General features: G+C 57.1%; 1 protein-coding gene across 1 annotated transcript in view; it reads right to left on the bottom strand.

Annotated features, from left to right (window-relative positions):
• Positions 1–5,155: 5,155 nt before the first annotated feature.
• The window catches only part of ITPKB (inositol-trisphosphate 3-kinase B), a 102,913-nt gene continuing 83,723 nt past the window's right edge, over positions 5,156–24,345 (bottom strand). Inside the window, exons 3-8 of the mRNA XM_040263651.1 lie at positions 19,334–19,433; positions 17,912–18,125; positions 13,014–13,218; positions 10,857–10,958; positions 9,214–9,285; positions 5,156–8,358 (exon numbers count right to left, since the gene is read on the bottom strand). Of these exons, the coding sequence (XP_040119585.1) occupies positions 8,143–8,358; positions 9,214–9,285; positions 10,857–10,958; positions 13,014–13,218; positions 17,912–18,125; positions 19,334–19,433 (909 nt within the window). The 3' untranslated portion in view covers positions 5,156–8,142. The remainder of the gene's footprint in view (positions 8,359–9,213; positions 9,286–10,856; positions 10,959–13,013; positions 13,219–17,911; positions 18,126–19,333; positions 19,434–24,345) is intronic.

Here is a 24,345-nt window from a genome sequence, read left to right as displayed (position 1 = left end):
GGATGCGTTTTCTGTTTTCTGTGGAAAGGCCCCCCGTGAGCCAGCACATACACTCTGCACAGGCTGCTGGGGTGAGGCGGGGCGAGCAGTGGTGTCACGGTGCTGTGCAGGCTGCACTTCCCTGAAGGGTCACTCAGAGTCTAGAACAAACAGTGCCTCATCAGACACCTCCTGATCCAGGGTCCCCCCCCGCCCAACCCCCCAAGGCTGGCTGCAGACCAGGTGCAGCTTCTTGGTCTTGGAGGCTCTGCAGCTCAGCACTCACCCCTAGGAGAGGCCATGCTTGGGACGAACATCCCCAGGGCCTGGTCAGGTTTACAGCCACCAAAACCAGGACTCACGGCTTGACAACAAGCCATCCCAGCAATCCTGTGATGCAGCCAGTGTGGGGACAAACATGGGGGGCTCGGTCATGTAGGGTCATGGAAAGATCTAGAGCTTTGGTTCAAAGACTGATTCAGCTGCGTGATCTTAGGTAAATTATTCACCCTCTCTGTGTCTCTTGTGTACAAAATGGATTAACAAAGCCCATTTTGTGAAGTTTTATAAGTTTTTATGTAGCCTTAAGTCACCTGATACGGTGCCTGACAGGTAGCAATGTTTCATCAGCGGTCACCGCAGGGGCTGGAGGGCGTTTTGGTGAAGGGCCGGATAGTAAATATTTTAGGTTTTGCAGCTGTTCAGTCTCTGGAAACTACTCAACTCTGCTGTTTAGTGCGAAAGCTGCCATATGTAGTACATGAAGGAACGGGCACGGCTGTTTCCCACAAAGCTCTGCTTAAAGACAGATGGACTGTGGTTCTAAGATGGTGCCTGTTTAGAAGGTCACATGGTTAAGGGAGAGGATGGAGGGGTTGCAGAGGCTGGGCAAGTCTCCCGTGCAGAGACGTCCTTGCAGTGAGGGGAGGGGTGGGGCACATGTCCATAATGTATTGTTGGGAAGGGCAATTACAATCCAAGAGTTCTTAAGCCAGGGCCCGTATACTGTCTGGGAATTTTTCAGGGGGCTTTGTGGAGTGTCAAAAGTCCCTGCATTCATATGTAAATTTGTGCATATGCTCATGGACGTTTTTCTGAGAAGAGGGTTCATAGCTCCCTCTAGATCAGGGGTCCCCAACCTCTGGGCCATAGACCCTCACCTCCTGTCAGATCAGTGGCGACTTTGGATTAAAGTGCACAATAAATGCAACGCACTTGAATCATCCTGAAACATACCCCCCGCCCCAGTCCAATCCCACCCCAAGTCCCCGGAAAAATTGTCTTCCATGAAAACTGGTCCCTGGTGCCAAAAAGGTTAGGGACTGCTGCTCTAGATTATCTCAGGCATCCGTGACCCTCAAAAGGTGAAAAACCACTGTGTTAAGCCACATGATTCCCCTGATTTCAGTGACGTTCTTGGGGAGACCTCAGGGCCATGTCAGATGTGGGAAGAGAGGTCCCTTGGCTAAGCAGGCCACATCTGCTTAGAGAGCAGGTAGGGGGCTCCCTGTACCTTCCACCCACACCCCCAAGAACTTCCCCTAACCGCGGGGCCTCATACTATCTCAAGGAGGTTTCCTGTTGATCCCTGGGGCAGAGACGGCCTCCATGTTGTCCAGACAGCCGAAAACTCTCCAGCTGGCCTGCTGTAGACTCTCAGAGAGCTCTGTTCTTCTCAACCTCTCTCACCTCCCCAGACCTGGCACACCTGCAGGGCGGTTTGATGTGTCCAGCGTCCAGGGAAATGCAAGAGGCAGAAGAGAGGAATGTCAGATGGGAGCTGCCCTGTTGGTATAATTTATGGAAAAGAAGCTCCTCACCAGATTTAGTCCCCACACCACCCCAGATACCAGAGCAACCCAGCAAAGCCCTGTGTTGCCGCCACAGTCCAGGAGCCACATCGTCCCCCTACTCCCCACCCCACCCAGCACTGACCCAGCACAGGCACCTGTGCCCAGGTTGTTGAAGAGCTGGAGTGTCACCCCAGAGGTGCACACAGATAACCAGTGAGCATGTCCATTCCTCCCTGGCCCGTAGGACCAAACCCTGACCCTAGTGTGAAGGCCTCTGTAAGCTTCCCTTCTGTTCACGTTGCCCTCATCCCTGCCTTGATTACCCCAACCCTCACCTTTGCCCCCAGGGACTGCTCTTGCCAATGAAGTGTTAGCGCATCAGCCTTTACCTTGGCGTCCATGTTTCAGGGAGGCCTGCCAAGGCAGCTGGTACAAGTGGATCTGGGAAGTGGCAGGGTGACTGACCTTCCAGTTCCCCACCACACAGGTCCCCAACAGCTGGTCACCCTTAGGAAGCAGAACCTCAGGGTGGGGTGGTGATATCAGCTTGCCCACCAGGCCATGTCTGTGCCCAGGGCTCTCCCGCTTTGTTCCGGTGGAGTGGAATGCGGGTGGAAGGTGATCAGGGGCAGGCCCCTGTGATTGGCCGAGGTACGTGAGCTGACTTAGTTCTGGAAGGGTCTGCACTTACCCGCTACGCCAAGGTCAAATCCTTCTGAGGCAGTGGAGCTGCACTGGAGTGATTCCGCCACCGCCCCCCCAAACCCCGCCCCCACCACCCTATCCTGTCTCCACCTACAAAGTGTGTGGCCTGTAGCAGCAGGGTCCCTGAGCTCCACTGGTTCATGTGCTGACTCTCCCTCCCCAGGGCAGGCAGGGTTTGATGGGCCACCTTGGCCACTGCAGTTTGTCTGAAGCAGGCAGAAGGACCCAAGATCCCATGAACTAAGCCAGAGGATGGCTATTCCCCGTTCACGGGCACGTGTGCCCTGGTGGCACCCATGCTCCTCTAAGAGTGTCCTGGGGTCTGGTCCTTTCTCTGTGGCCCGAGCCTCTAGGAGACATGAAGGGTCCACTCCAGCTTAGCAGGATGAGGAGTGCGGAAGCTGAGGAGGCCTGGATGCTCCTGGTCCCCGGAATGCACAGCTGGAGAGGAGCCCCGGTCGAGTGGGTGGCCCAGGTCCCAGGCAGTGTAGAGATGGCACCTCTGGTGGGTTGTGATGTCTCCATCAGTCTGTGCCGGAGACATGGGAGGCTGAGCAGGGAAACCAGGCGGACATGAGGCCAGGGTGTCACGGCCACAGGAGCCGCACATGGGCTGGGAGTGATCACAAAGCCTGGCAGGGGTAGGGGTGATGACGGTGAGGAGAGAGGGTGACACTCATCCACCCCAGAAAGCGCTTGTCGTGAGCCTTCGTTGTTTAGTCCGTCAGTCATGTCCGACTCTTTGCGGCCCCATGGACTAGAGCCAGCCAGGCTCCTCTGTCCACGGGACTTCCCAGGCAAGAACACTGGAGTATTCTCCATGAGTGCCTCTACTGGGCAATTACTGGCAATGGCAAGATCTAGAGAGACACTCAGAACACGAAGGCGGCAGAGGATGGAGGCCAGGTAATCCATGCCAGTTGGGAGCAGCTCTGCTCCTGCCTAAGAAGGGGCATCTATGTGCCCGAAAGCCATGGTCACTGGGGTTGCTCAGGGACCCCATCAACACTGCCTGAGCGCCTACCCTGTGTCTGGCACCGCAAAATGTGGAAAACTGTAGTCAAAAGGTCGAGTCTCTGCTCTCAGAATGGAGGAGACAGACCCCAAGTCCTGTAGATGGTTTGGAACACTGAGCAACATGTGGGAGATCAGTGTGGCTGGGGTGCGCTTGCTTTAGCCAGGGGTTCAGAGACTTTTCCAAGGAGTTAACATGGGAGCCAAGAGCTAAAGGATGGTTCTCTCTGCTGAGGTTCCCCAGGGAGCAAAGCCTGAGGAGGCTTGCTTCCTGCTTGTCAGAATGAAGCTCCACCGGACCCTCCAACTTACAAGGATACCCTTGCCCCTGCCCCCAGACCGCCCTCAAAGACGTGGGGTGGGAAGGGCAGCACGCAGATGGCACCCAGCACCATGGTCTCCAGGGCCTTCATTCAGGAAGCTGCAGGGCGTGTAGTCTGTTTGACAGGCACGCTGCGGGGGTCTGTAACAGCTCAGATTTCTCCAATGAAGTTTCTTCGTCAGAACGAAGACCAGCTGCTGGTCTGATCTGATAGGACCTTTGGAGATCTGCATCCATCAGGCAGGTGGGTGTGTGGTGAAGGTACAGGGACCTAGTGACCTGTTCTTGTCTCCCATTGGGGAAGAAAGGTTTATACCACGGGGAGCAGGACTGTTAAATTCCCCAGACTTCAGGGTTACACAGGCACAGGCCTGGGCACGTCCCAGGGCTCTGGGCTGAGAGGAAAGGAACGGCAGGGAGCAGTTGGGATGAAGCTGGTTGGAGCCCTTAGAGCTAGTGTGGGGCACGGACAGGAATGAGATACAGGCGTGAGAATGAGCACAGTTACCACAGGATAACCTGGGGAGAGCAGTCCAGCCAGGAGGGACAGAGGTGCAAAGGCACTGTGGCTGTTTTGTGCTTTTGTCCTGTAATTTTTCAAAATGATAAGGATGAACCAGCCCCCTGGATACAGAATGCTGGGTTCTGCAAATGAAACAGCCAGCAATCCAGAGCTGGGAGAGGCCTGAAGGGAAGGGCACGGCGAGTCCTTGAGGTGCTGCCGGGGCTCCTGCTTTCTGTGGTCTTCCTCGGCCAACCCAGCCCCATGGCCATGCATCAGCCCACCAAACCCTCGCTGGGCGGCTGTTATGTGCCAGGCTTGGTGCTCAGTGCCTGGGATGCATGGCAAAGACAAGACAAGCTCTCTGCCCTCCAGACGTCCTCCCAGGGAGGGAGAAGACAGAATTGGTTTTGAAAACAGGCAAATTCTGCATCTGAATCCCTGCTTCCCATTTATTACCCAGGACAAGGCATTTGTTCTAAGCCTCAGTTTCCCCACTGGTAGACTACACAGCTTTACTCATGGAGCTGATACCGGGATCCAAGGGGACTAGAGACGTGAGCACCCAGTGCCAGGCTGCATAAACAAAGGCTACTGGCAGCTCTGCCAGCTCCGGCGGGGAGCATACTGTGGCTTCGTCCCTGAGCTACTATGTGAAGTTTTCATGGGAAAAGTGTTTAAAATCCTTTGCCGATTAAAGTATTAACCAATCTGACCCCCACACCTGGGAGTTGTCATAGCCCCACTGGATCCTCCAACTTACAAAGATACCCTTGTCCCCGCCCCCGGACACCCCTCAAGGTCGTGGGGTGAGAAAGACAGCACACAGAAGGCGCCCAGCACCATGGTCTCTAGGGCCTTTATTCAGGAAGGTACAGGGCATGTAAAGTCTGTTTGACAGGCAGGCTGCGAGGGTCTGTAACAGCTCAGTTTTCTCCAAAGGTGTGGCGAGGAGAGGGGTGCAGAGGAAAGGAGAACACCCGGGGGAGTCTTCCTCTCCAGAAAAAGGCACTAGCAGGGGTGAGCACCTTGCTTCTTCCTAAGCAAGGGCCTGGGTTATATACACACGGGGGTTGACCAGACGCAGAGAAACTCAAAGCTAAATACAGCTAACGGTGGAGAGTCCACGGGGAGTGGGGAAGGGAGGGGGACAGTGGCCAAGGCTACATCCGGCTCTTTCCACTGGGTGGGAAAAGACGTTCAGAAAGAAGGCAGAGCTTTAAAGGAGAAATAACATCCAGCCTCTCAGACTTAGTGTTTTGTGCAACTGAAAAACCCACAAAATAAATATAACTTAAAAACCTCTTACATGATACTGAAAGCACATTTGGGACAAGCAGTTGAGAACCGCCCCCTTCCACTGCTGAGCAGTGCTGAACCCCAGGAGCCCCAGGCCCCACGGGGCCACCCACTCGTGTGCAGGTGTGCACACCTCGTCCCTCCCTCCTGACACCTGCAGGGCCAGGACCCAGGGGGTCCCCACTTGGACCGGGCTGGCTGGGGGAGGTTTCCAGACTGCCTGAATCCCATTCCAGGATCCATCCATCCCGCTTGGACAACAGAGGAGTGGGGGACAGCGGGGAGAATGGGGGTGCGAGAGAGGAGGTGTGCAGAAGAAGTAGCATGGGAAATACAAACCCCTCAAACGCCTAAGTAATAGAATAACCCCACAGAGATACCACTTTCTACCATTCACATATATACTTGTCACCCAAAGCAAAGAACTGCCAAGAGGAGGCCCTCTGGGGCACCTTTAATGAACAAATCACTTGTATATTAGCACACTGTTTGCAAACTGGCGTCTGCTTAAAGTGCTTGGAAAGTTTGTTCTCTTCAATTGGTTAAGCTGGTCCCCTGTAATTTTTGTTCATAGCATTATTTTGCTTTAGCAAACATTTTTTCATAGATAGAATGAGGGTAACTTGGCTAGCCCCTAGTGGGGCTTTACATCTGAACTCACAATGCCCCAGACAGCACAGACCCCCGGGGTCCCTTCTGACCCAGCTGACCACAGCTCCCAGACCCCGAGCTGACTTTGGCACTTTTGCCTTCCAGGATCACGTGGTGTCACGAGCTCTCTAGTGCTCAGCCGGGTGGGGGTGTGACCTTTAGCAAGTCAGCCCACACTGGAGCTCACTGCTGTTTTGAACAAGAGCCAGGAAGTTGAAAAGTGATTTCCTTTTTTATAATCTGTACTTACACATCCTCGTGTGTCCCACCCTCCGCCCCCACCAACTGTCACTCACTCAGGATGAAAAGGGAAACGTAAGTCACGTGGGCAAGTTGACAGTTCCCCCAGAGACCCTGGAGTGACAGGGGGCAGCCCAGGAAGCCCTCCCTGTGGACTGGTCCTCCAGGCACACACACCTGGGGACACAACCACTCCACGTGTCCCTGGAGTATCTCCCTGCAGAGCAATGGGTCCAGCCTCCTGCAGCACAGGTGAGCACCTGGGCCACAGCACCAAATGGCCACAGAGCTGGAGTTTGTTCTCTAAAAGTCATGTGAGATTTACATCCTTCTCAATAATACAGACCTACTTCCTTTACAACTAAAATAAGGATTACAAATGGTTCCCTATGAATCTTCAAACAATCTAGTAACCCCAGGAAGAGATGCCTGGCACCTTCCACATATTCTGGAAGCTGCCCACACCACATTTGGGAAATGGGTCTAAGCCCTCCAGGCTGCTATTTCAGGGGGAAAATGATGCTAGTGAGCCAACGTCCTGCTTCCTCCTTGCTCAGTACTGGCCTGAGGCTCTGCCCCCATAACTGCTGGACACTCTGGGTTTCATGAGAGCCCTGGGTGTGCATCAGGGGGACCAGCTGGCACTAGAAAGTGGGGAGGTGAGAGGACAAGAGAAGAGTGTCCTCTGCAGGTTCTGTCTTCCCTTGGGGCTGCCTGGGCCTTGTCCTGCTGCCATCCAGCCCTCAGGACCTCTCAAAGTAAGGAGGCGAGTGGGAGGCACAGGTGGGAGGCACACATGGAAGGCCCTGGGGGTCAGGGGACATTTCTGAAAGCTCAGGTTTGCAGAGTGTCCCCCTGAATTCATGCCAAGACCACAGAAGGAAGAACAAAGCTCCGGCCTGTGCCCTCCCGGGAAGCTCAATGTCAAGGGCACAGTCAAGTTGGACCTGGGACTTTTGGATCCTGGGTCTATCCCAGTGCTGGGGTGTTTCAGTACCCAATGGGAGGGGTCCCTGCTTTGGCAGACCTACGAAGGCCACCAGGGCATCTCTGGGAGTCCCTCGGCTGATAAGCAGAGAGTCTTTCATTCATGGCTGACATTCTGTTCCCAGTGGTTTTGTGCCCCAAATACCAGAAAGCCTGGCAGCAGGCCACTACATCCAGAGCAACAGCCCATCCCCAAAGGGTAAGGCAGAAGCAGGCCACACCTAACAGTGCCATCATCAGCACCAGCCACCAGGGGGCAGCAGGCCCCCACAGGTAACCTGCCCAGAGGCTGGGGTGCTCTTCTGTTAGGGTCCCCTCTGGAGCCAGGAACTCCATGGCTGCCTGAGCCTCTCCCCAGCTCTAAACCCTACTGGCCTCCCAGCAGGTGGCCAAGCCTAGGTTTGGGCATTTCTCTGCTAGTAGGAGATCCTACTGACAAAGAAAGTGGAATCCCCAGCTCCAAGCCCTTCAATTAGGAAGTAACTAGAAATTCTCATCTCTTCTACAAAGTGTCTTGTAGTGCCGATCGATCAGGAGGGTCAGTTCTGGGGCTTGCACCCAGTGGGGGCATGAAGGAAAAATTCAGAAGGAGAAGGAAAGCAAGGGTGAGAAGAGGCCAGGGCGGTGGTGAGGTGGGGTGGAGGGTGGCCTCAGGTGAGCGGGGCACTGGGGCACATTTCCGTCAGGATGTCAATGAGGTTGTTCAGGCCTGAGAGGTAACCGTCCTCCCGGTTCCCTTCCTGCCACGGGACGTCGTGCTTCAGGGTCTGGCCCTCGGGCAGAGGCGTGGTTTTCCCAAAGTCGATCATCCACACCTTGGCCTGTTCCTTCTTGTCGTGGATGAAGAGGAGGGAGCTGCCGATGACCTGGAGGGGAGCAAGGAGATGAGGCTGGGAAGGGCCAGACCCCGCCCTGACCTCACCCTGCTGCAGACCAGGCTCAGGAAAGCCAGAGACCTCAGTGTGAAGTGGGCAGAGCTGCACTCAGGTGAGGCCCAGAGCCCTCAGCTCCATTCCCCCATTCTCTCCTGGGCAGCTGAGCCCAGGAGGGTGGCCATGCCGAGGGCAGAGTACATGGGATCCAGAACAAGACCACCCACAATGTGAACAGAGCCAGGGAGGAATATCCAGGATGGTAGACCCTGTGTGTGTGTGTGGACGCTCACACGTGCGCCTGAGCTCCCCAGCAAGTCAGGGTCTTATGAACCAACCCCTCCGGGTACTGCTGTCAGTCCCCAAATCCTCTCTCAGGCTCCCTGCGTGCTGCCCTCTGCCCGCAGAGGAAGGCAGGAGCCGTGCTCCAGAGTGGTACCCCAAGACCTGCCTGCCCTTCCTGAAGATCTCGGGGTGGTGATGGAGGGCTACTTGGCTACTCCAGCAGCTCAGAGATCCTCGGGTGTGGGAGACAGAAGTCCTGCCACAGCCACTCAGAACGGAGGAGCCCCCATGGTCGGGAGGGAGAGGGAAGAGAGGGCGATGGGACCACAACTCACAGCCCCCGTGGCCATCCCGGGGAGCCTGGCAGATGGCTGCAGTGTGGTTCCCGCGTGGAGTGAGGGGCCTGACCCGGCTGCAGTCAGCCTAAGGACGGCCCTTGGGCTTCGGGAGCAGGTCTGTTAGCGTGGGGGGCAGGCCCACAACTCAGGCAGGCGTGCCCCGAGGTCATGGGCCACCACACAGAGCACAGGTCTCCACCCCTGAGGACAAACGCCTGACACCTACCTCGTGGCACTTGAAGAAGGGAGAGATTTCCAGAGTGGCCCGGATGTCCTTCAGCCTGTCCCGGTAGGCAATCTGGGAACAGAAAGATGCCCAGTTTTTAAAATATATCGGGGGGGAGGTGTGGTGGGGTTAGGTGTCATTTAGCCTGTTAAGAGTCACTGATTGTCAGCATGAGAGGGTCCTCACACTGATTATTTCAAGCTCCTCATCTAGAAATTAAGAAACTGAGGCCCCATGAAGGCAGGGCAGCTGGGGCCCTAGTCCCACGCTCCCTTTACTCCACACTGCTTCGTGACAGGAGGTGCTGGGGTGGAGGGGAGTCAGTTCCAGGAGCCCCTCACACAGGGGTTAAGTCTATTCTGGAATGCCAGCAGTGTGGAGGCAGCACCCAGGGAGCCCGGTTGCCATGGTGCGAAGTTCCTGACACAAACTTCAGTGCCCTGAACTTTTGAAAAGAACAGCATAAAAGAGCCAAAGCCACAAATCTCTCTGCCAGTGGCTTCTCCGCAGAGCTGTGCTAGCCCTGGGGTGTCCACCCTCCCGGGGGGCTGCAAGGAGGGAATCCCGTCGCACACAAGCACATAGGGTCCCCTCGACGCCCATGTGCAGCAGCGCCAGCCTGGGGCTCAGTGCCAGGAATAAACCTCTCTTGTCCAGGCGCGGGCATCGTGCACTCTGTAGCAGCTCTGCTGAGCTGGGGCACCTGTCCCATGACTGAAGCCTCAGCTATTACCACAGGCCAAAGTCTCTCGGCTGGAAAAGGCAGGAGGGAGACTGCCCAGTACCAGCCAGTGCTGAGTCTCCTTGGAGAAGGGCTGTCTGGGTCCAGCCCTCCTGCTCAGGAGTCCTGGCGAGCCCATGCAGGAGAAGGTGCCTCTCAGGAGGGCTCCAGGGCCCACCTCCCTGGTGTAGTCGAGTCCCTGATCATCACAGGGTGCCCTGTCCTTGGGGTGTGGGGGCTCAACACGCCCTACCTCACATGATCCCAGTGCTCAGAGCATCTGTCCAGTCTGCTAACAGCAAATGAAGTCATCTGTCACGAACCTCTGCCACCCACACCTCCAGGCTCAGAGAGCCCGTCAGTTCCCGCTGGGGAGCGTGATGTGACATCTCACCCCCGTCCCCCACACACTTCCCTCCCTCGGTCTCAGCCTGGTGGAGGGCTGGTCAGGCCTAGAAGTGCAGGGACCAGCACGCTGCCGGCCCCCTGGGTGTGAGCCCCAGCTTCCCTGCTTTCCTTGCTGTGTGCCCTTGACCACTCAGTCTCCTCATCTGTAAAATGGGGACAAGGATGCTGAGCCGCTGCAGGTGGCTGCTCTGAGGGTTTGGTGAGCACTTGGTGTAATACTTGGCAGGCAGTGGGCGGGATGCGGTGGTGGTGGGGGAGCTAGAGGAATACAGCCTTGGAAAGGACTGCTCTGAAGGGGATGGAGGCGTTCTGGGGAGCTGAGTTTCTGGCGAAGGGAAAAAGCAAGCACATGTTCACCCGCCGACAGGCTGACAACCACACCATCTCCCTCGCCACCTTCCAAGCAGAAGTTTGGGGCCAGGGTTTTCTGCATGGGTACCACGGCTCAGTCTTGGGCTGGGCAAGAACGCCCAGAGAGGGCCCTGCCCCCTCTGCAGGGGGGTCCCCGACTCACCAGGATGTTCGGGTTTCCTTTAGTGAATTCTCGGAAGGCCTCAATCACCTGCTCCCTCGTTTTGGTCTTCTTGAAGTCCCGGTTCACAGAGCCGTCTTCTTTCTGAAAAGAATGACACCCACCCGGGGGGTAGTTCAGCAGACAGCCCGCAGGTGGGCACTGCACTCATTCCCCCACCCCATGCCTCAGAGCCAGGAGCCCCAAACTGACCCCCAGGCAGTGAGGTGCCTGCGTGCAGCACCAGGAGGCAGGCGCTGGACTGACCAGGCACGGGGCGGTTAGTGGGACAGCACAGCAGAGGGGCACCCGGCCTGGGCCCTGGCTGAGGAGAGGGAGCGGCTAGCACCAGTGTCTCAGCGAGAGGACGAGCATCAGGGAGGCCTGGAGGCCTGAGGGGCGCCTGGGCCAAGATGCGGGAGCAGGGCCGTGAGAGCTGCCCGTCCTGAGGGTCCCGAGTGTGAGCAGCGGGGCTCTGAGGGAGCCGCACGGGCCTCCGCTGCCCCTAGAGGCCGGGAGTGCCAGCACCATGGAACCTGGGTGCCGGAAGGTCCCTGCTGCCCAGGGACACCCTTGCTCCCCACAGGAGAGAAAAGCCCCTTGCCCCACGTTCAGACTCCCTTTGTAATTATAGGTCTCTGACTTGGGTTCCCTGAAAGCCGAGGTTTAACAGCCCACCCAGCTCCCAGCCCCGCCCAGCACACAAAATGGGTCCATTTCCTGAGCCCGGTGCTATGTCTGTGCCAGGCAGACCAGGCAACACGTGAGGGTTAATTAGCACCTCTGTGAGGAAATCTGTTCTTTAAGATCAAACAGTAAGAAAGGATGTCTCTCCTAGGAGCCCCCAGACATGGGTCTGTGCACCCCAGGAGCTGAGCTTAAGGCACTGTGGCTGCCTCTGCAAGAATGGGCAGTATCCTGGGCAGAGGGAGAGAGCGGTGGGCTGGGCCTTTCCCACCCCACAGAGGGTCTCTGCAGGGGGGACTAAGGGAGGGCAGAGGCTGATGGAGAGCTGATAAAGGCAGCCCGAGAAGACGGGCTGTGGGCTGCTCCCACACAGCTGGACATCAGACAGACCAGAAGATCCAGCCTGAGATGGAGAGAGAGGTAAGGGGGAAAGCAGACTGCTTCAGACAGATCCAGAAAGGAAAAGGAGCGCTGAGAGGAAGAAGACGTGCATATAACAACACTGGACGCAAAAACCAGCAAAAGCTGACTTCAGAAGACAGGGGAGGGGCAAGCGGCTTTCTCAGCTTGTAAAGCAGCCGTCCCAGGGGCCACTGTCCAGCAGAAACTTCCACCCAGTGCCATCTGCAGGGAGGCCGCCCCGGCTTCACTCGCTCGGGAGTCATGCCCTACTCTAGGCAAGGGCCGGCCAACACGAGCCAAGAATGGACAGAGAAGAGAAATCCAAGAACGTTCAGGGACTGTCCTCCTCTGATAGGGATGGCTGCCTGAGACCGAGGGGCCAGCACTTCACACCATGCTGCTTGGGGAGAAACGCACGTCTGAGCAGATGCCCAGATCCAACAGCAAGGGCAGTGTCTGGGAGCCTGGCTCTGGGGAGAGCATTCTCAGGCCCTACTCAAATGAGGGGACCCGGAGGTTGGGGGGTGGCCTCGGTGCAGGCTCCCCAGAGGTGTTTGGTGACCCGGACGGAGCAGTGCCTAGTCCTGCCCGCCTGGGCAGACGACTCAGATGTCAAAGCAGCTAGCAGACTCCCTCCCTTGCCTGCATCTCATTGAAAGTCTTCATTTTGGGACCCTGGGCAGAATGAGCCAGCTCCCAGCCCTGGAATCCAGGCAGGGCCCTGCTGGGTGGGTACTCAATGCCAGGCATGGTCTGGACTGAAGGCAGGGTCATTGGCAGAGCGCTTACTGCTGGGCAGGGCGCTTACTGCTGGGCAGGGCTAGAAGGCACCCCGCTCCAAGGCCCCAGCCCCCTCCATGGCCATTCCACCTCAGACCAAGGAGAAGGCCAATTTCCCCAAACGTCTGTCCCTGGGGCTGGCTGCCCATGCCCTGGCTCTATACTGGGAGGAATCTTACAGCCTCTGAAGGACCCCTGGGGTGAATGTTGGTGGAATCTAAGGACCCAGTCCTTTCCCATCCAGGAGCTGGGCGGCTCGGGCAGCTTCAGGCCCCACCTGGCCGTCCTCACCTTGATGCCCTCGATCCTGAACCCGAGGGTGGCCGTGGAACTGATGGTTTCCCTCCACTGCATGTACCGCGGCTTGGTCACGGCCCGCTGGGCTTTCTCCTCCTCGGTTGGGGCCTCTGGGTCCACCTCAATCATCTTCTGGTACATGTCCTTCCGGAGGCTGGGCTTCTTCCGGGCCTTGGTGAGCTCCTCTTCCAGGTAGGTCCTGCGAGGGAAAGGAGGCCACATGAGGGCTGCTGGCTGGACCAAGGCCCACTGGCGCTTTGCCCAAGGGTGGCAGTCAGCTTGGCCAAGCCAGGCTCACGCAGGGCGGGCACACGTTGGGTTGGGCTGGGCCTGGCTCTTGAGAGAGACCGGGGCAGCCTTGCCTAACGGGCAACTTCATTCCGGGACCACTGGGAAGGCCTGACAGAGCCCAAGGAGCTCTTCCTTCTCGCGGAAGCTCACAGGATCAGCAGGGGAGAAGGAGGCAGGGTAGCTTAGGAGCTCGCCCTGCTGGGATGAGGATGGGGAGGGGGCTGAAGGCAGGTCCATTCAGGGCCCAGCTTCCCCGCCCCCAACGTCTACCTGGGACCCTCCCAAGAAGTAAGGGCTTCGGAAGTCAGCACCTGTGTGGGTCTGGGAGCATGCTCTGTCCCTCTACCCTGCCCATCTCCCTGGTGCTCCTGAGGGCGCTCTCTGAAGAGGGAACACCTTCTTGAGTAAAAAGGCCAGGCCAGAAGGCAGTCTCTGAAGGAGCCACAGTGCTGGAGGGAGAAGCATGACGGCGGGGAGGAGAGAGGAGCCTCGGGGCTCCCTTTGCTACAGAAGAGACATGCTGGGCTCTTTCTGCCTCTCGGACACCAGGCCTTGAGAAGACACAGTTAAGCTAACTGTTTTACCACCGCGCCCTCTGCACAGGTGTCGGGGGTGGGGCGGGGGGGGGGAAGGCTGCAGGCCCAACTGGCAGGGGTCCCCTAGAAACCAGCGGACATAACAGAAGCGGGGACAGTACAGACTCCGGGCAGCCTGGCACTGCATTCCTGGCCCCAGGCCGCCTCCCTGACCCCCAGGGCCAATGGGGTGAGTCAACTCCCCTGCTGCACACCCCAGGGCCAACCGGCTGAGTCACCTCCCTGCTGCACATCAAACGCCCACCCTCCTCCCTGCTCCTATTTCAAACTCCCCGTCACCCCCACAACGAGCTCAGCTGCTGTCTGTGACCCTTCCTGAGACAGAAATCTGCAGTGTCAGCTGAGTGAGGGAAGTTTTCTCCCCGGGCCAGTGTGGGTGGACACTGCCCATGTGGTGGCCTGTGACAACCAGCCTGGCCTCCACTCACCATCTGTCCGGGGGGGCTTTGCTCCACGGCCACCCACCTCTGACCTGCCAGTGCGGGACCCAGAACACACTAGTCAAATCTAAATCTATTAAAAAGTTTCCAGAACCACTGGACCAACTCTTAACAAGAAGCGAATCTTTGGGTGTGAACTTGGGCCTGGTCATTTAGGGCCTTCCAGAGAGTGATGAGGGCTTCCTGGGTAGCTCAGCTGGTAAAGAATCTGCCTGCAATGCAGGAGAGCCCGGTTTGGTTCTTGGGTCAGGAAGTTCCTCTGGAGAAGGAATAGGCTGCCCACTCTAGTATTCTTGGGCTTCCCTGGTGGCTCAGACGGTAAAGAATCCACTGCAATGCGGGAGACCTGGGTTCGATCCCTGGGTTGGGAAGATCCCCTGGAGGAGGGCATGGCAACCCACTCCAGTATTCTTCCCTGGAGAATCCCATGGACAGAGGAGCCTGGCGGGCTACAGTCCATGGGGTCGCAAAGAGTGGGACATGACTGAGCGACTAAGCACAGCACAGCACAGGGAATGATGAAGACCAAAAGGAGGTGGTCTGCCTTGGTTGTGCCCTCTGCACACACACACATGCATACACACACCACTATATGTATGCCCATGCACACGAACACTACTGTGTACAGAGCCAGGTCAGTGATGATGAGAGCTTTGGGGCAGAGGCTGTGGGCAGGAGCCTCCGTGTGGACTTGTGTCGTGCTGGCCTGTGTGCGTATTCGTGTGTGCGGTGTGGAAGGGGCTGCCATCCCAATGCTCCTGAGTGCACTGCAGGGGCCTGCAGGGCGGGTGGATGGGTGCACTTCTGCAAAGATTTCTCAGTAGCTCCTTAAACAGGAAGCAAGCCTCAATGTCAAATCCCTTTCCACACAGGGCTTTCTTCAAAAAGGGACCCGCGCAGCTCAATCTGGGCAGAGTTGCTCACCTTCCAGGGAGGAAAGGAGTTGGGCAAATGCCCACAAGGGTCATGAGCCGGGTGGTGGGGTCAGGGGTCCACTGAGGGTGTCCTGACACTGGCCCAGCCCACCTCGCCCACCCCGCAGGAAGGTCACGCCTCCATGTCACATGGAGGAGCAGAGGCCAGGGGAGAAGCCACAAGATGAAACAGAGGAAGGGCTCCTCTCAGGAAGGCAGCCGGCCCATGGGGAGCCAACAGGTGACACACCAAAGCCACCCATTCCCACCACCTCTCCAACCTGCTTCCACAAGGGCAGAGGTGTTACAGGCAGCTCAGTCTCTGCCTGCCAGTCCCCAGCCCGAACATCAGGAAGACACTCCCGATTCTCCAGACACAGAGTTATAGGTTAAATCGAAGAAAACTCCCTAGAGCAAAGCAGGCTGATGTCCTTGTGGAACCGGGGTCCCAAGAACGCCCCTCATTAGGACACCACAGTTGCCTCCATCACCCTTTCCTCAGGCTCTACCACAGCTGAGGCTCAGACTGCTGATCGGTCCTTCCACCACGTGACAAGTCTGTGATAAGTCTGAGCCCCTCCTGCTGGGGATGCAGGGTCTGTGGTGGCCCCGGCTCCAGCCCCCTCCCTCTGACAACCACAGAGCCCCTGGGCAGGGCCAAGCTGCAGCCCAGGCTAGACTGGCAGTCAGAGGCCTGCTGCAGAGGTGGGCGGTGTGTCTATCTGGCTGCGTGGCCCTGATGAGTCCCTTAGCCTCTGGTGGCAAAGGCCTCCTGCCCCAGACTGACCTGAGGCCCATCTGCCAGGATGGCTGTAAGAGGTCTTCAACACTCGGAGCACAGAAGGGCCCTCCACACTCAGGACCCAGGAGACTGGGAAGGTGGGGCTGGAGGGGGACTGGTTTGGGGGAGGCCTTTCCCTTTCCCTCCACTCGGGCCCTCACTTGCCCACACTCTCAGTCTCCAAGCTCTGCCCAGGACTGAGCTGTGTCCCAGCCCTGCTGGTAGCTCCCGACAGCCCTGGGTGCAATGGGACAGGTGGCAGAGGGAGTGGGCAGCCCTGGTGAGAGCGGGTGGCTTCTGTCCCCCACAGCCTGCCAGGGAACAGACAGACACACCGGCAGCCTTTCGGGACTGACTGGCCACACATTCTTCCCACAGGGAGTACTTTTTTTTGGCCGTGGTCTGGCTGTACAGCCATCAGAATTTTTATGTGTCTCCCCTTGAGAGGGTGCTTCCTAGTGCATCGCACGAGTGCCTTCCAGGCACAGAAATTAAGACTCTGGAGAAGAGCAGTGGCTAAGAGGTGGCTGGAGGGATGTTCTGTCTCCTCCCTGGTGAGACCCCTGGATGGAGGGAGGAGAAGGCTAGGAGGCTAGGAACAGTGCCAGAGCAAAGACTGGGACCTATACTTACCCACCCCTTCGTCCCCGCCCTCAGGGCAACGCCAAGGGGACACAGTGGGTCAGCCTGCAGGGTCTGATTTTATGACACAACTCCCAGGAGGAATGAAGAGGGAAAGAAAACTGGCCGGCTTGCCTGCTTCTCTCCTGCACGCACGCATGCATGCACACACACTCTCACACACATTCCTCTTTCTCAATCTCCTCTTTTAAGAAGTAAAACTGCTTAAACCATCCAAAGCAAACACTGGCTCCAGCTGTGAGCTCTGCGGCTGGGAGCCTGGTCTTCCCAGCGAGCAGCGGGCGGGATGGAGGAGCCGGCGTCTGGCCGCCTCCTCTCGGCACCTGCAGCTGGGCGGCTCTCTGAGGCCTGTGGGGACTTCCCCACCCGCTGCCCTGCTGGGGAGAAGGAGCTACTCTGTGACTCCTAAGTTGAGATGGTCAGAGTCTGAGCGATGAGGAAACCCGACCAGCAAAGGGCTGGGTGCCAGGTCTCAGGGCCACCCTGTCTCTTCCAGCCCACTCCTCCTGTCTCCTTCCCTCCTGGGTCCTGTCTGGGCAGGGTCTGGGGTGTGGTGGGGGGACCCAATTCCACATACAGGCTGCCCACATACCCATCTGGCCATGTGTCCTGCCCCTGACCCGGGAACACACAGCTGCCAGGCTGAGGCCACCACCAGCCCCAGTCCAGAAGGCAGCAAGCTGGTGCCTGTTGTCAGGGCCTCTTGTGCCCCTGGACTTCCTTCTCCATTGTTCCCTTATGGCAGGCTCGAGTCTTTTGGCAAATCAACACGATCTACTGACCAGTTCCTTCTTCCCACTCACCGGCATGGGGACAGGAGTAGGAGAATGGGATAAGAAGAGCCTTTCCTCCAGTTGCCCGCCTCGTGACCCATGTAACAGGAAGCCACCCCCGCTGCTCGCCCTAGCAATCCCGCCTGACCAAATGGGCAGCCCTCTCCGTGGGGAGGCTCTGCACTCCTCCAGGTTCCCTGGGTCCCTGGCTCACTGAAGAAGGAAAGGGGTCGTCCTGGGCATAGCCAGTCTCCCTGTCCCCTCCGCACATATGAGAGATGACCAGGGTGGGGTCCACCCAGACCCCTGGCCTGTCCTCGCACACAGGAGGCCTCAGAGACAGCCCAGAAAGCCCCCGCCTCCTGGGAACCCTGAGCGCCGCCCTGCCCAGTATCTGCTGCCCGGCCAGCTGGGTGCTGAGGAGTGGGCGGCCCTGCCCCAGAAGCCTGGCTCACCTGACGCCCATCTTGCAGTCCATCACGCACGGCGAGTCGAAGTCAGCCAGCAGGTCGTCCATCTGGTTGTAGCGCTCCCCGTCCTTGACCACGTCCCCATGGTAGGCAGGCACAAAGGGCTTCAGCACGTCGGCCATCAGCCTGTCCAGGCAGCGCTGCTCCGACTCACAGTGCTTCTTCAGGATTCTGCCGTTGGCAGCCGCCTTGAAGCTCCCTGCGGAGCAAGGTGGGAGGAGACCCTGGGTCTCTGGCCCGGGCCATCCCTGCCCTGCCCTCCAACCCTGCACACACACCCCTCCATCACGGGATGCTGCAGGGTTGGCTAAGCACAGGGCTCAGGGCATGCCCAGGTCCCCGCTGGTGGAACGAGCCCTTTAAGGGGAGTGGGGGCAAGTCCCAGTCTCCCCCATACCCAGACGGCAACTCTGGGCTGGTTCCCTGACTTCCCAGACCCTAGGCTCCTCCTCTGAAGTTGGAAGCAGAGCAGTGCTCACAGCTGGAGGGTGAGCAAGGCTAGTAGAGGTCTGGGCAGGACCTACGTACCCCCTCTATGTGATTTCTACCGCCCACCCCACCACTGACCCTTCCCAGCTACGAAGGTGTCTCCTTCTCAGTGGAGAAGCCCTGATAGGATGGGACTTCATGCCAGGACAGGGAGACTGACAGAGAAGTGGGGACCCCACACTTCTGAGCCACACCCTCAGGCAAGTATTGAGGAAGGGTGTCCATCGGCCTGCCTTGAGCTAAGCCAACGTGGTTGAGGATATAAAAAAATGTCAGACCTTGTGCTGCCCTGAAGTCCACAGGCAGCCGCTGAAAACCCCCCTGATGATGGATGGATCATTACAACGGACGATGCATGACAAAGGGCCACGGCTAGTGGGCTAGACAGCTCTAGACGTCCTCTCCTGTCACTGAGGGCCACCTGGAGACCTCACGGCTGGCCCAGGGCCTGGCCACTGCAGCCAGCACTCCACACCGTCTAACACTCGTGGGGTGACCTGCCCGTCTCTCCCACCTTGCTCCTCTGGGGCAGACACTGTATCTGCATTCATGCTGTTACCCGAGGAGCACGGTGAGGTGAGCATACAATAGGCACTTGGGGAAGCAGCTAGCTTTGTCTCTTTGTCCAGGGTGACAAATGGCAGGCAAGCTAAAAAGATGGATGATTTTGTTTTATTCAGTTAAAAGGAAAGATTGAAAGAGACAGCGACTGAAGGGGGAGGTGTGTGATCCGTGAAGGGGTGACGCAGACTATGGACAGGGCGACTGTCCTGGGCATTTTCAAGGCAGTCTTAGGGCCCTTCTCTTGGAGAGCATCTCTGTTCGGAACCTTGAACTCCTGGAATATCCAGGGCCGCCCCCGACACGTGCCGGTCGCCTCCCCAAGAGAGCCAGACGTCCCGGGAGAGCTGCAGCTACCTGCGTGCCCTGCCAGCTGGATCCAGGGGTACTTCTTCTTGAAGGACATGACAAAGGGAGACCAGTGCACCATGTTTTTTATTTTCCTCCATGATTTGCTCTAGAAACAAGCAAACGAAAAACTCAATGTTAGAAGCAGAACTACTACTTTCTGGTTAGGATGAATTCAAAGCCATGTAAGCTCTGGCCACAGGACGAGAGGTGAGTGCCACGCCCACAAAGCAGGCGGCTCTGAGGACCTTGCCTCCAACATCTATGTGGCATGTATCTAGGGGGCTTTGCCCCTTTGTACAAATGGGCTGAGCAAAACACCCCGAGTCAAGGGGACAGGCTCCGACACGCTCTGAGAACAAAGGGCGGGGGGGGCAGAGACTCTCTATCCAGGGCTGACCCCATCCCATGCCATGTCCCTGTCAGGGGACAGCTAAACCCACACTGCCCTTCTTCGTGCCCCTCTCGAGGCTTCAGTTTCTTCATCTGTCTAGGGAGGGTTTAGTTGGTCCCCATGCTCTTGGGATGGGTGGACACTCTAGGACTCTGGAAAATGACCTCTCTCATCCCAACAGCAAGGGCTCGTAAGGGGAAGACCAGAAAGATTATGGTCGCCCCGCAGCAGCGTGCCATCTCACTCTGCACTGGCACAGGCAGTGGCAGCAGAGGCAGCTCTTGCCTACGAGAGGTGTGAGGAGACTTTAAAGGGAATTCCCCGGGGACTGCAGTGCCGCCAAGGCTTTGGTGTCCACAGGGGTGAGCAAGCCCGTGAGACTCCCTCTCCACTGTACTTCTCCTTCTCAGGATGTTTCTTAAATAAGAACCCTGTGTGTGTGTGTCCGTGTGTGTCCGTGTGTGTGTGTGTGTGTGTGTGTGTGTGTATAGGAGGGGCTCCTTGGGCAGAAAAGAGAACTAACCTTTATTGAGCACCTTACTTTATTTTCTTAGCAGCATGGTAATCATTGTCTTTTTCTTTTGCAGAACCCCAGCCTCAGACAAGTAAGTAACATAGTAGCATTTAAACCCTCACCTACATGACTATTTTTTTAAAAAATCCTTTTTATCCCCAGCAATAAACATTTCTCTGTATAAAAATATCCCTAAGTGAACCTTAATAAGAATGGGTTGTAGACATGAAGATCAAGTGTTTTGAGCCCCTGAAGGGGGTGATGAGAAATGAACTGAGAAGCATTTCAAGTTCCTGAGAAGTAGATCCCTGAAGCAGCAAAACCACAGACAGTAAACCCCCAAGACTCTGTGCTGGGAAGGGGAAGCTGGGAATTCTGCAGAAGAGGGGGTCCTGCTTGGACAGGGCACCCTGGAGAGGCAGCTCCTCCTTTCCTGTCCTGCACCATCTGCCAGCAGCCACCCAGAGGATGCTGAATGGACTCCCCAAGGGTAAATCAAGGTTAAATTGGTCTCCTTTGTTTTTTTCTCCATGGTGAGACTCAACTACTTCTGTCATCAAGTTTTCAAGTTAAAATCTGTTTAAGGAGAAAAATTCTTCCCTATGTGAACCTACCAATGTTGCCCCATCCCAGAAACCCTCGCTCTACCGTCAAGACCTATTCTGTCCTTAAGTGAGGGCAGTGCTCTGCCAGGCCACATGACAAAGGGCAGGCCTCATTGACAAGGGTGTTTTTCCTAGGTCCTTCTGATGGAGATCACCAAAGAAGGCTAAGGAAAGCCAGTGTTTCTTATCTAAGCACCCAGAAGGCTGCATAAATACTCAAGGCAGACAATGCATGAGGGCAGCAATGGGAAAATCTAGTTACATGAGACAACGAATCAAGTGATGGTCTGTTCGACCCAGGGGGAAGACGTTTAGGTGGGTCCAAAAGAAAAGTGCATAGTGGTCACCACCTTCTGATCACACTCCTGCAACGGAGCTCAGAGGGGCCAAGGGGCCGACACGTTCAGAGCCGGGTCGGAGGCGGGGGAAGGTACAGTGTTCTCCAACCAGGGCTAAGCTGACCCCATCCTATACCACTCCCCCAGAAGAGGTCAACTAAACCCACACTGACTTTTTTTTTTTTTTGGCCTTGCAGGCTTAGTTGCGCCATGGCATGTGGGATCTTAGTTCCCTGACCAGGAATCGAACCTGCATCTCTCATACTGAAAGTTGGGTTCTTAACCACTGGACCACCAGGGATGTCCCCCCACACTGTCCTTTTTCACAAACTCTCTTGGGGCCTCAGTTTTCTTATCTGTCTAGGGAGAGATGGACAACTGGTCCCCCATGCTCTTTGGTCCTGTGGACACTGTGCTGCTGCTGCTAAGTCGCTTCAGTCGTGTCCGACTCTGTGCGACCCCATAGACAGCAGCCCACCAGGCTCCCCCGTCCCTGGGACTCTCCAGGCAAGAACATTGGAGTGGGTTGCCATTGCCTTCTCCAGTGCAGGAAAGTGAAAAGTGAAAGTGAAGTTGCTCAGTCATGTCTGACTCTTCGCGACCCCATGGACTGCAGCCTACCAGGCTCCTCCATCCATGGGATTTTCCAGGCAAGAGTACTGGAGTGGGGTGCCATCGCCTTCTCCATGTGGACACTCTAGAACTCTGAAAAACGACCCTTCTCACATCCCAAGATGAAGGGCCCCTCAGAGAAAGACAAGAGACCCTAATTTGCAGATGTAGTGACAGCAGAGAACCCAGGGAGGAGTGTCAGCTGCCGGGGGTGGGCTGATGCAAAGACTGAGGCCTGCTGGGAAGGAAGGCTGACCCCCAGAAGCGGTCTAAGGGCAGACTTGAGGGGGCAGAAGACTCCTGAAGGGAGCAGGGCCTGTGAGAACAGGGGCCCAGGGCCAAGGTTTAGAGGAACTGGGCCATGTGTGCTGGGAACGTGAGCTGGAAGCAGTGGTTGATAAGGGCGAGTAGGCAAGACCGGCTCTGGATGCCGGGCTGAGATGGTTGGACTCAGGGGACTGTGGTGTGGGGGAGACCTGGCTCCATCCACTCCTCACCGACCTGGGACATGTTCCAGACCCTTCCTGAGGCCCTATTATCTTACCTATAAAATGGGAATAACACATAGCTTCCTTTGGTCCCAGGAGGTAAAGCCATTAGGAGCTCACAGGCACAGAGGTGTTTGTGGAAGAGTCTTAGTGGTCTGAGTTCAAGGAAGAGTGTCCTTGAAGTCACTCCAGGAATAGTCAGTCTGGAGATAAGTTTACTAAAGAATAAAGGCCATGGAGCTGGGGCTGGGCCAGCCCCACCCAGTTGGGATGCAGCTCTTTGGGGACCCACTGGGACCCACTGGGCAATGGGCCTGGGATGCAGGAGGCAGGAGGGAACCGATGCTGGCTGAGAAAAGCCAGGCTCCGGCCCAGCAGGGGCATCTGAGCTGTGAAACCTCTAGGTCCAGGGGTCTAAAAAGAAGAAGGGTGCTCCAGGGCAGGGGTCCTCTGATGGCTTATGGGACCCAAGAGCCTCCCAGCATGGCCGAGCTCTAAGTAAACGGGACCTTTTTCTGGGTAGCTTCCCTTTTCCCACACCTCCTCCACAAGGAAGCAATTCTTCAACGTGAAAATGGGCCCCACGTGGCCAAGGCCAGAGAGCCCGCCCCTTCCAAGGTGGAATATTCCACTGGGCCGGGTGTGCACACCAGGGGATTTCTCAACTGCGCTGGCAGCAGCACGCAGGGGATTTTCCTGTGGTTTTAAATAGCAGCACCCAGGCCGTGCCTAAGGTCGCTGCCAAACATTAAACAGAAAAGCAGATCCCGGTCCAGGCCCAGGAAAGGAGGCTGCAGGGTGATCATGGTCCCCCCACCCCCAGCCCATAGGAGCGGAGAGAAACAGAAAGGTGGGAGGTCGCAGAGAATCGGTTCCCCTACGATGATGCCAGAGACCCCAGCACCCATCCAGGGACCACCTGCTCCAGGGAGAAGCCATGTCCCAGGCAGCCGGTTCCAGAAGGCAGGCGGGGGCTAGCAGTCTCCCTCCGAGCCCCTCGCTGGAGGAAGCCACAGTTCTCAGAAGTGGAGGCCAGGCCTCTCCCCTGACCCAAGACAGGAGGCCAGCAAGACAGGAGAACAGCCCGACAATCTGGAAGAATTCCATCTCGAGGAGTTGATCATCTTTTCTCTCCGGGGAGAGCCTCAAGAGCGTCGGTCACTGGAATCAGACCACAGCCCCAGGTCTTGAGCTTCTTGAGCCTAGCTATGTCAGACACACAGGCAGCCCTCACAGGCCTTATAAGTGGTGTGGCCGAGGGTGCCTGGTCCCTCCTCCAGGGCAGCGCTGGCTGCCTGCTGATCTCGCTGGCTCCGGTCCTCCATCACCTCCCAGTCACCAGGGCTCTCTGGACACTCTCCACTGACCCTCCCTGGAATGCCCCCGAAGCTCCACCTGCCTGACACGCCCCCTGACCTCTCTGGGCGGCAGGGTCCTTACATGTCAATCTGAGAAGTCGGCTAGCTGAGTTAGGCAAGCTCAGCTCTGATGCACTCCTTACTCACACGCAGATCTGGAACCGGCTTAACTAAATGGATAAGCTGGGGTGTTCCCCTCCAGTCTGCTGAGCATGACAGAGCAAAGGGGACGGCTCTCAGAAAGTGCCTGCAAGCTGGCATCGTCTGTCATCCCACCAGGAGGGCTCATTTCCCTAGACGTGCAACAGGATGGGCGCCAGCCTCCCCCAGCACTGACTCATCACTTATAGGCTCTCACTATGTGACAGGAGCTGGGCCGGGCACTTTACGGCCTCATTTCTCATCTTCAAACAGCCCCATGGTGGACAGGAGTCACCTCTGGAAGATGAAGAATCTTACTAGTTGAATTGTTTCCCAGTCATTCCACTCTCCTCCCAGCCCCAGGTGCCAGTTCATCCTGGGAACCCCACACCAAGCTACCAACAGCAGTGTCTATCCACAAGCAGGGCCCCTCCCAGCCCAGAGCATGCTGGACGAGGTGACGGGGACAGAAAACCGGGCGGGAAGGATGAGATTTCTTCACGGCGGTTCTCCTGGGCAGCCAGGGCACGAGGCTGCTCAGGGGGAGGGGATCTTCAGGCTGCTTCTTCAG

This window comes from Oryx dammah, unplaced genomic scaffold (assembly GCF_014754425.2).
Source record: "Oryx dammah isolate SB20612 unplaced genomic scaffold, SCBI_Odam_1.1 HiC_scaffold_21, whole genome shotgun sequence".
In the NCBI taxonomy this organism is placed as follows: Eukaryota; Metazoa; Chordata; class Mammalia; order Artiodactyla; family Bovidae; genus Oryx; species Oryx dammah.
Note: the sequence above shows the minus strand (reverse complement) of the source record. Positions and strands in the feature narration are given on the sequence as shown.